Raw genomic sequence first — 11,359 nt, forward strand, 5'->3', positions numbered from 1 at the left:
CATTAGCCCCCTGTTCTGCTGTGCAAGAGTGGAGCAGTGAGCCCGTAATTTTCAGTATTGTTTGAGCCATTTCCCATCTTCCTCCCTCTACAGATACTGTGTTCAGAGCACTGTACTAAGCACTTGGGAGAGTACTATATAGCAATAAACAGACACGGTCCCTGCCTGCATGGAGCTTATAGTCTAGGGTGAATCAGTGTGGCTTAGTGGGACCGTCTCTATATGTTGCCAACTTGTACTTCCCAAGCGCTTAGTACAGCGCTCTGCACAAAGTAAGCGCTCAATAAATACGATTGATTGATTGATTGACATAGCTTGGGTCTGGGAGTTAGAAGGATTTGGGTTCTTGTGACGGAAGATGGGATCTTCTGAAGAGGGTTGTGTCCATGGAGAAGCAGCGTGGCATAGTAGCAAGAGCCTGAGCTTGGGAGTCATAGGCCTTGGGTTCTAATCCCCCCTCTGCCACTTGTCATTCATTCATTCAATCGTATTTATTGAGCGCTTACTGTGTGCAGAGCACTGTACTAAGTGCTTGGGAAGTACAAGTTGGCAGCATATAGAGACGGTCACTACCCAACAGCGGGCTCACAGTCTAGAAGGGGAAGACAGACAACAAAACAAAACATATTAAGAAAATAAAATAAATAGTTAATAGTAAATATGTACAAGTAAAATAAGTAGAGTAATAAATATGTACAAACATATATACAGGTGCTGTGGGGAGGGGAAGGATGGTAAGGCGGGGGGGATGACGAGGGGGAGAGGAAGGCGGGGGCTCAGTCTGGGAAGGCCTCCTGGAGGAGGTGAGCTCTCAGAAGGGCTTTGTCAGCTGTGTGACTTTGGGCAAGCCACTTAACTTCTCTGTGCCTCAGTTCCCTCATCCGTAAAAAGAGGGTTAAGCCTGTGAGTCCCATGTGGGGCAACCTGATTACCTTGTATCCCCCCAGAGCTTAGAACAGTGCTTGGCACATAGTAAGTGCTTAACAAATGCCGTTATTATTATTATTATTCTATTGATTGGAAATGGTATTTTGATAAATTTTCATCCTAAATTTTCATCCCTCAGTTGGCTAGTTTATTTAATGGGCTGTGGCGCCCTCTGGTGTCCATTGCCTAGTTGCTCGTTCTCTTTGTAGGCGTGAAGTCGCTTCTGTGTTAGGAGATGCCGTAATTAATTAATTTAATAATGGCATTTATTAAGCGCTTACTATGTGCAAAGCACTGTTCTAAGCGCTGGGAAGGTTAGAAATATGCTTTGCTCCCAAAGCTACGTAATGTGGGTGCACCCAATGCCATTCAGAGTAAGCGCTTTCTATTTTTATGACTTCCTCCCTTTATTCATCTCCCGGCCCCCCCATCCCAGCCCCATGGCACTTACGTATCTTTTATTTGTTTCTGTTATTGTCTCTCTCCCCCTATAGACTTTAAGCTTGTTGTGGGCAGGGAATGTGCCTGTTATAGTATAATAATAATAATTTGTGGTATTTAAGCGCTCACTATGTGCCAGGCACTGTACTAAGCGCTGGGGTGGATACAAGCAAATCAGGTTGCACACAGTCCCTGTCCCATATAATAATAATTATAGTACTTAAGTGCTTACTATCCGCTAGGCACTGTTATAAGCACTGGGGTAGATACAAGACGATTAGGTTGGACACAGTCCCTGTCTGACATAGGGTTCACAGTCCCAATCCCCATTTTACAGATGAGGGAACTGAGGCCCAGGGAAGTGAAGTGACTTGCCCAAGGTCACACAGCAGACAAGTGGCTTAGCTGGCATTAGAACCCATGACTCGCAGGCCTGTGATGTATCCACTATGCCATGCTGCTTTTCAGCATGTGGCTCAAAGACTTAATCCCCATTTTACAAATGAGGTGACTGAGGCACAGGAAAGTTAAGTGACTTGCCCGAGGTCACCCAACAGGCAAGTTGTGGAGCGGGGATTCAGGTCCTTCTGACTCCCAAGCCTGTGCTGTATCCACTGGGCCACGCTGTTTCTCTCAGAAATGCTTAGTACACTGCTGTGCACAAAGTAAGCACTCAATAAATACGATTGATTGATTGGTTGATGTGGGCCAAGCCCCATATACAGATATACTAATCCTTTGGACTGTAAGCTTTCCTTTTTGATATTTTTTTTAAATGATGTGTGTTAAGTGCTTACTATGTGCCAGACACTGTCCTAAGCACTGAGGTAGATACAAGCTAATCTGGTTGGACATAGTCCATGTCCCACCTAGGGCTCACCGTCTTAATCCTCATTTTACAGATGAAGGAACCAAGGCACAGAGCAGTGAAGTGACTTGTCTAAGGTCCCACAAACGACATATGGCAGAGCTAGGGTTAGAACCCAGGTCCTTCTGACTCCCATGCCGATGCTCTATCCACTAGCCCACACTGCTTCTCTTTCATCATCATCATCAATCGTATTTATTGAGCGCTTACTATGTGCAGAGCACTGTACTAAGCGCTTGGGAAGTACAAATTGGCAACATATAGAGACAGTCCCTACCCAGCAGTGGGCTCACAGTCTAAAAGGGGGAGACAGAGAACAAAACCAAACATACTAACAGAATAAAATAAATAGAATAGATATGTACAAGTAAAATAAGTAAATAAATAAATAGAGTAATAATCAGCCCCCACAACATTGGGCTTTGGCCAGAGAGACTCTTCCTGATATAGTCACGTGGACCTTGAGCACTAATGGATTCTGCCCTCTAGACTGTGAGCTTGTTGTGGGTAGAAAATGTGTCTGTTTATTGTACTCTCCCAAGCACTTAGTACAGTGCCTTTCACACAGTAAACACTCAATAAATACAACTGAATGAATGAAAACCCCGTGGTTTTATGGGTTTTTACGTTGGTTTGTTTTGTTTTGGTCTCCCAACCCCTCTTAAACATTGCTTCCTTCCCCTTCTCAGGTTTGGAGCGGAATCTTTTGAAAACGCTGCAGAAGCTGGACGAGTACCTGAACTCTCCCCTCCCCGACGAAATCGACGAGAACAGCTTGGAGGACATCAAGGTTTCCTCCCGTAAGTTCCTGGATGGCAACGAGATGACCCTAGCAGACTGCAACCTCCTGCCCAAATTGCATATCGTCAAGGTAAGCGTGGCCGGGTTGGGCCCGTGAGGTCTGGACGGTCCACCAGATCCGGCTCCACTGACCTCTTTAAACTTGCTTGACCACTGATGTCAAGAGAGAGACCCTAAACCCAATTAAAACTGCACAGTACAACTGCCTTGGGGTTGGAAAAATGATAGTAAGGAATAATCAATAAATACGATTGATGATGAAGGGAGACGCGACGTGGCACAATGGATAGAGCCAAGACACGGGAGGCAAAGGGACTTGGGTTCTAATGTCGGCTCTGCCACTTGTCTGCTAGGTGACCTTGCACAAGTCACTTCACTTCCCGACTAAGCCCTCCTTTCCTCTTCTCCCACTCCCTTTGTGTCACTCTGACATACTCCCTGTATTCATCTCCTTTCCCAGCCCCACAGCACTTATGTCTGTATCTGTCATTTATTTATTTATATCAATGTCTGTCTCCCCCACTAGACTGTAAGCTCGTTGTGGGCAGGGATTTTGTCTGTTTTTGTTATAGAGTACTCTCCCAAGTGCTTAGTACAGTGCTTTGCACAGAGGAAGCACTCAAATACAACTGAATGAATGAATTCACTTCTCTGGGCCTCATCTGTAAAGTGGGGATTAAGACTATGAGCCCCATGTGGGACATGGATCGTGTCCAACGTGATTGGTTTGTGTCTCTCTGAGCGTTTAGTACAATGCCTGGCACATAGTAAGCATGTAACAGATACCATTAAAAAAAAAAAGTGAACATAGCCCTTAATTTCTGTTGTGTGTTTGGGTGTTTCAACCCCACCAGAAGTAGCAGGTTGTGGTGTGTAGTTTCATACGGGCCCTACCAGTTAATCTTGAATTGGGGTTTGCCACATTAACCCGTGCTGTCGCTCTGGCTTCGCAGTTAGGTTGCCTGATGCCCAGCTGGTTTCTCCCCCTGCCAAATGGAGCAGGCTTTGATGGCGTGTTCTTCATCTCCCCCCAGAATGGGGCAGACCGAGCTCAGTTTCTGCTGTAGCTGTAATAAGCACCCTCAGGTGACCCCTGTTTATTCGACTCCATGGTGGAAGCATTCGTATCTATGATCTTTCCCCGTGGCTTTGGTCTTCGTGGCCTTGTTTCATAAATCCAGCTTGCCTATCCTCCATCCGACCTTGTCGGGAATAACGGGCGGGCCTTGACTCTGAGAATTCAGGACTGAGAACCTGCGCAGAGGAATTGTCTGTAGAGAAGCAGCTTGGCTCAGTGGAAAGAGCTCGGGCTTTGGAGTCAGAGGTCATGGGTTCAAATCCCGGCTCCGCCACTTGTCAGCTGTGTGACTTTGGGCAAGTCACTTCACTTCTCTGGGCCTCAGTTCCCTCATCTGGAAAATGGGGATTAAGTCTGTGAGCCCCACGTGGGACAACTTGATTACCTTGTATCTACCCCAGCGCTTAGAACAGTGCTTTGCACATAGTAAGTGCTTAATAAACACCATCATTATTATTATTATTAATTGTCAGTCAGTCCATCGTATTTATTGAGCACTTACCGTGTGAAGAGCACCTTACTAAGCACTTGGGAGAGTACAGTATGACAATAAACAGACACATTCCCTGCCCACAGCTAGTTTACAGTCTAGAGGGGGAATTGAGTAGCATGCTGATTGTTTAGTGATAGCAGGGTGTTTGCCTTGTATTTTTTAAACACTTACTACATTCCAGGCACTGTACTAAGTGGTGGAGTAGATACAAGCTAATCAGGGTGGATACAGTCCAGGTCTCACATAGGGCTCCTGGTCTTAATCCCTTAATCTCTGTGGACCAGAGAAGTGAAGTGACTTGCCAAGGTTTTAGTGGGCTAAAGAAGCAAAAAAAATCCCAAAGATTTGGTTTTCTCCATGTGAGGTGGAAAGAATGAACTGACTTGTATTTTTTCGTGTGTGTTTTAGGTGGTGGCCAAAAAATATCGTAACTTTGATATTCCCAAAGGAATGACCGGCATTTGGCGGTATCTAACTAATGCCTATAGCCGGGATGAGTTCACCAACACCTGTCCCGGCGATAAGGAGGTGGAAATAGCCTACAGCGACGTGGCCAAAAGACTCACCAAATAAAGCAACACTCGAGCGAGAGAGAGATCATAGAGACCTCCCCTAACAGAATGCGCTTCTCTTAACAGACTGCTCCTCTCTCTATAAAATAGCCGTTTCATTTTGCATGACTGTGCATTTACTCAAGGTTAGGATCAAGGATAGGCCAGGTACAGTAGCAAACTTGGGGGAAAAAAAAAAATTTCACCTGAAAAGTGTCTTGAAGGTTTCAGCCCAAATCCCGTCGAACCCGGAGGTTTTCGTTTGCCACCGCGAGGAGTTGGCCATCTTGTCCCTCGGGCAGGAGAGGGGAGGATCTGTTAGAGAGGGCCTGTCCTCTTTCCCCGCAGGGCCATCCCAAGTAGGGCCCTCTCTTAGCACCGTGCCAGGAATATTTAATATGTATTTTTGAGTTTATGATTTTTAGCAAACTGCGTGGAAGGACTATCACTGTATTGGCAACATCTAGTTGTACCATTTCAGACTATTCTAGATAGGCACCAGGGGACTTGATCACCTGAGAAGAGAGCCTTTTGCAGAAGTTTTGTGTTTGTGGGTGTTTTTCTTTCTTCCCTTGACTTCAAAGCATTTATTAGTTATATCACACCCAATATAGATAATGAAGAGCTCAGTGGGAGAGCCGATATTTAATTCTCAGGACCTTCCTGGGGCATGAACTGCCCTTCTGTTATGGTTAATCTAAGAGGAGCGACTTGCCTATACCTGAGACACCTCAGCCCGTACCAAACATTAATGTTTCGGCTCCACGGCCAAAGTTAACCCACTGTCCTCTGTTTGAACCGTTTCTGAATTCTCCTGCTTACTTGGAATGGAAGGGGCTTCTTCCTTAAGGTGGGAGGTTAGCAAACCATTTTTCCTTGGGGAAAATCGGGTGGATATAAGGAACACTACATATAATGCAAACTTGGATCTGGCTGAAGTAGAGCTACTGTATGTGGTAATAGCAGTGCAAAAATGAACAATTACAGGAAATAGTGTAGGTTAAGTTAAGGTGTGGCATCAATTGTCTTTCAAGTTTGATTTGTTTTTTTAAGCATGTTTAATGTAAGTGACCTTTATGAAGGAAAAGTATTTGCCTTAACCTACGGAATGCATAGCTTTCCTAGAGAAAAGTAGAACTTCCCTTGATGGGGTTCAGTATTTGAGTGGAAAGAACTATTCATTCATTCCTTTTTAGGTTAAATTGGAGTGGTTAAGGCGTGTGTGTGTGTGTGTGTGTGTCTGTGTGTGTGTCTGTGTGTCGACTACAATTTTGGGTAATCTCAATCATTGCATTTCTATTAAGGGTTTTTTTTGTTGTTGTTTTTTGTGTTTTTTTTTAAACCCACAATCCCACTGAGGAGTAGCGTGATTATGATTCTAAAAGTTTCAGTTTTATTTATAAACCAGAACTAGTTTTGGTTCTGGTTGGGGAGGAAGAACCTGGAAAAATACATCAAATAGGAATTCAATTTGTGTAGTAAAATTTAGCTGTTTTAAAAAAGCCATTATGAAAACTACTCCAAAGAACATGATTATGATTATAGTTACGGATTTTTTTTTTGTTTTTTGGGGGGTTTTTTGTAACCCTTTTTCTATTGAACAGATTTTAGAAGTGCCATTCCTTGCAGACTGCAGTTTGGACACTTTTAAGTATATTGCATTTAATGCAACCAAGCTTTGACCCTTTTCTACACTAATATTTGGTAAGCACCGGCTTCAACAGCCTGACTTTTCTAAGCACCCTGCTTCTTTGCAACTTTACGTAACGATAAAGTTAGCTTCATAGAGGAAGATGAAGAAGAGAAAAGTTCTGTAATACGTGTCCCTTTGGCTTGGGGAGTTGCGTCTGTCTTACCTTTCAACCAAGCTCTCTTGCAGATAGAGTAATGGTCTCGGCCGACAGATCTTTCAGACTTTAAAATATTGCATGAAGTGTAGAGGCTTTTCTGCCTTCAAAGGAAAGCCTGTTAGACTTTTCCCCCCTACCCCACAATGGGGAAATTGTTTTGAGTCCTTTGTCGAGTGTGCTAAAGACACGCCACAGATAATGCTGCGGCCAAATATTACTCCATGGCTGCAGAGCTGGGAAAGAAGTATATTTCTCGGTGCCTATATCTGCAAGTTGGAGGGAAGGGTGGGGAGAATGGGAAAGAGCTGAATTCTAGTAAAGTAAGCACCGAGGAGACTTAGGCTTTGTGGAGCTTGAATCCTTATCCGTGGTCTCATCTTCCTAGACCTTCATTTCCCATCACTTATTCATTTTCCTCATTCGCTTTCCCTCCCCTTACACATGCCCACGTTTTGAGCCAGCCCAGTTCTTTTCCAGTATGTCTCTTTCAGAGGGGAACTGTTTTCTCCACAGGAGCACAAATTGTGTCACTTTCTTGGCCCTCCATCCGACTGGGATGGGGGAATACAGCAGCCAAGCCGAGGTTGTGACATTGTGACAGGCAGGGGAAAGTTGGGAAATGGAAGGTTGTAGCCCCCTTTGGACCTTACCCATCTCCTCGTGTCGTCTTTTCTCCACCAACAGGCTATCCTTTCTGGGATGTTTAAGCAGTTCCCAGCTGTTCTAGGCCATGTGGGTAATGGGACTTTTCACCGCTAATCACAGATTAAATACAGGATGTGTTAGTAGCACCCTTCTGACTTCAGGAAAACACTGTGGGATTGACCCTGGATTAAATGCTCCACTCTACCCTGGAAAGGTTGGATTCTCTTACTCAAACCTCATTGGAGGGGCCAAAGTTTGAGCGAACTCAAGAGATCAGGTTTCCTTCCAAATGATCCCAGGAAACCCAGAAAGAGGCCCAAGATGAGGGGACATTGGCTAGGAAAGGTTTCTGGGTGCTAACGGATTTGGTCCACCTCAGTTCTGAGCAGCTAGGACGTAGACTGGCACTCCAGCCGCCTTTCACCGACATTAATTCTTGTAATAAAATCCAATCCTGACTACATTTCCGAGCTGCTCTTGCTTTGTCACAACCTTATCTTTAAACCCGAGCAATAGCTGTGCGCTTCAGAGATTTCTGATATTTGTCAGCTGCCCTTATCCATGCGAACAATCTTTTTGGGTGGCAGTCAAAAATTTGTGCTTTTAGGCACTTTTTTCCTTCAGTTGCAGGGTGAGATTTCCCCAGTAGAACAGGTCGTTTATTGATGGTTTTATTTCTGTGTCAGTTTAAAAGATAATATCAACAGCGCAGAGGCATCAGCAGCACTCACAAAAAAAGTATTTTGTTTCATCCCCTTGCACATCCTATCTTGTGGTTAAATCCAAAAATGATCAACCTCTTTTGTGCCACTCCAGTATTTGGACATAGAGAAGGAATCTTTTCTTAGGTCTCATGGAACTCTCTCATCCCCAAGAAAAGTACCTTTCCCTCCCATCCAGTCTATTGCTTATGCTCTTTAGTTACGTTTCATCACGGGGGGGAAAAAAATTCCCTCCCCAAGCCAGGACATTGAACTGAATTGGAAAACTGACTGTAAAATTATTCCAGAAGTCAAATGAGAATTTATTGTAGTATGCCTAACATTTTTTTCCTTTTCTCTCTGGAACATTTTACAAGTATACCATGTACTGCTGGCAGCTATTGTTTAAAAAAAATAAAAATTATATTTTCACTACCACCAAGGACTATGTATGTTTCTCAGGGGGGAAAAAAATCAGGACTGAGTGAAACAGTTTAAAACAAGATCCCTTTTATTTCTTGTGTGAGTGTCTAGAGGTTATAATAAGATGTTGGGGTTAATTATGAGTTCAACCAGAAGTTTTTGTCCAAAGTACTTTGATGCCAAGTTGACATTTAAGAATGTGGGGTTGTAGAGAGTTGGTCGGGAGAGGACGTAGGACAAGGAAAAGAGAAAGTACAGTGGGGAGCTGGTACTTCCCACATGAAAAAGGAGTGTGTTTGTCAGCATCTCTAGATTTTAGTCTGAATTCTTGGGAATGCAATAAGTCATTTAGGATATAAATCTCAAGTGTATGATAAGTTTCTCTGAAAGGCAAAGCAATTAAGAGGATCCTCTACCCCAAAGAGACTGTCAATCAGTTAATCTTAGCCAGCACTTAGAACAGTGCTTTGCATATAGTAAGCACTTAATAAATGATATTATTATTATTATCCATTTTCCACCCACCAGGCAGAATTGCCCCTGATCCAGCCTGAGCTATTACTAATATGGTATTTATTAAGAGCTTACTATGTGCCAAGCACTGTTGTAAGCCCTGGAGTGGATATAAATTAATCAGGTTGGACACAGTCCCACATGGGACTTGTTCTAAGTAGGAGGGGAAACAGGTATTTAATCCCCACTTTACAGTTGAGGAAACTGAGCCACAGGTGAGTTAAGTGACTTACCCAAGTTCACACAGCAAGCAGTTAATAGAACCAGGGTTATTCATTCATTCAGTTGTATTTATTGAGCGCTTACTGTAGGCAAAGCACTGTACCAAGTGCTTGGGAGAGTACAATACAACTACAATAAACAGACACCTTCCCTGCCCACAAGGAATTTACAGTCTAAAGGGGGAAATAGACATTAATATAAATAAGATAAATTACAAATATGGATGTATTAGAACCCAAGTCCTCTGATTCTCGGGCCTGTGTTCTTTACACTAGGCCACACTGCTGGGAAATCTGTTATTAGTCTTGGAAGAAGATACCTCCTCCTTTCCAAGCAAAGAGGTCTTGGTGTTTGAAGAAGTTGCAACTACTTCTAGACTGCACGCTCACTGTGGGCAGGAAATGTGTCTGTTTATTGTTGTACTCTCCCAAGTGCTTAGTACAGTGCTCTGCACACAGTGAGTGCTCAATACGATCGAACTGAATGAACTACGATCAGACTTCATCCGATTCAAGTGTGGCTGCGACCAGCGTGAGACTCCCAACCCCTTCCATACTGGTCCCTCAAAAATAGTCCTTGAGGCTGATGCCTTTGCTCTCGTCAGAGTATTTTCCATCCTGCAAATCTCACTATCTTAAATGCCAAGAGTTTCCCTGATGATGCCTGGTTTTGGCCTGCTGTAGTTCCACTTCTTGTTATTTGATTCTCGATAGAGATGGGTGTCCATTGAGAATAAGGCATCATAGACTTAATGATAGCCAAGTAGCCCCTTGGTTTTCTCACCTTCAGCCATGTCACCCAAATTCCCTTAACTCTTCATCTGAGATTTGGCATTTGGTCAGAGGAACTGAACTTCAGGATGTGTTGGAGAAAGTCTTGGTTCCCTTCAGCAACCAATTCTTCAGGATAGGAAGAAACAGGTATATGTCTTAGAAATGTATTAGGGCTAATGGTTCTGGGGGGCAGGAGGTGGGGAGTGTTTAGCTCTTCTCCCCCCATAGAGAGAAGTCAGACTGCCTGGAGTCTGTCAGTCATACTTATTGAGGGATTACTGTGTGGCTAACACTGTATTAAGAGCTTGGGAGAGTACAATGTAATGGATGTATTCCCTGCTTGCAACTACCTTACAGTCTAGAGGGGGAGACCGACATTAATAATAATAAATATTGTAGTCTGACATTATGGGTTGTTTCATCTTCTTCCTTCTTCCAAAGTCCTTGAGCTTGCTTCAGGTCTAGCTGAGATGTAGTGGGGCAGCTACATTCCAATCCAGCCTCCTTTGGCCTAAATGCAACAAACTAGGCCGAGGCTGTTAAGTCCCTGGCAGTGGATTGGGAGAAACTGGTGGTTGGGGCCAGACCAGGAGGAGGCGGAGATTGGTTTTAACTCTAATTTGTTAAATCCCACAACCATACAACCTGGCTCCTTGTATGGAAAGTCCCTCTTCCTGAAGGGATTTAATTTAAGATTTGGGATGGGGATAATTATATTTTATTTTGGTGTTTAGCATTCACCCCAACCATCGAGATGGATCTGTTATTATTTTTTCACTTGCAGCCTCAGCGTTTTCCACTTTGGCTTTAAAATTTGTTTATGACACAATGTTATTGATAAAAAGAATTTGGTTTCCTGTTGAAGTTTCATTTCTGGAGCAATTAGTGCTGCTTTAGTAGGCCTGGGGGTCTTTCAATGCACTGAAATTAAAATATACGGGGAGCCGAAAGCTATCGTCATATTAATTAGGCAATGGAAACTCCAGAACCAATTACTTAATGACTTCCTGCCTTGCTGAGCTTTCTTATAAAGATCAGAGTTGCAGCTAGGAGAAGTGGCCCAGGAAAGCTAC

General features: G+C 43.7%; 1 protein-coding gene across 1 annotated transcript in view; it reads left to right on the forward strand.

The window, feature by feature from the left end:
- CLIC4 (chloride intracellular channel 4) overlaps nucleotides 1-8,797 on the forward strand; it is a 71,670-nt gene extending 62,873 nt beyond the window's left edge. The window contains exons 5-6 of the mRNA XM_038757699.1: nucleotides 2,926-3,107; nucleotides 5,017-8,797. Coding sequence (XP_038613627.1) covers nucleotides 2,926-3,107; nucleotides 5,017-5,181 — 347 coding nt within the window. The 3' untranslated portion in view covers nucleotides 5,182-8,797. The remainder of the gene's footprint in view (nucleotides 1-2,925; nucleotides 3,108-5,016) is intronic.
- The last annotated feature ends 2,562 nt before the right edge of the window (nucleotides 8,798-11,359 follow it).

Source organism: Tachyglossus aculeatus, chromosome 16 (assembly GCF_015852505.1).
Source record: "Tachyglossus aculeatus isolate mTacAcu1 chromosome 16, mTacAcu1.pri, whole genome shotgun sequence".
Lineage (NCBI taxonomy): Eukaryota > Metazoa > Chordata > Mammalia > Monotremata > Tachyglossidae > Tachyglossus > Tachyglossus aculeatus.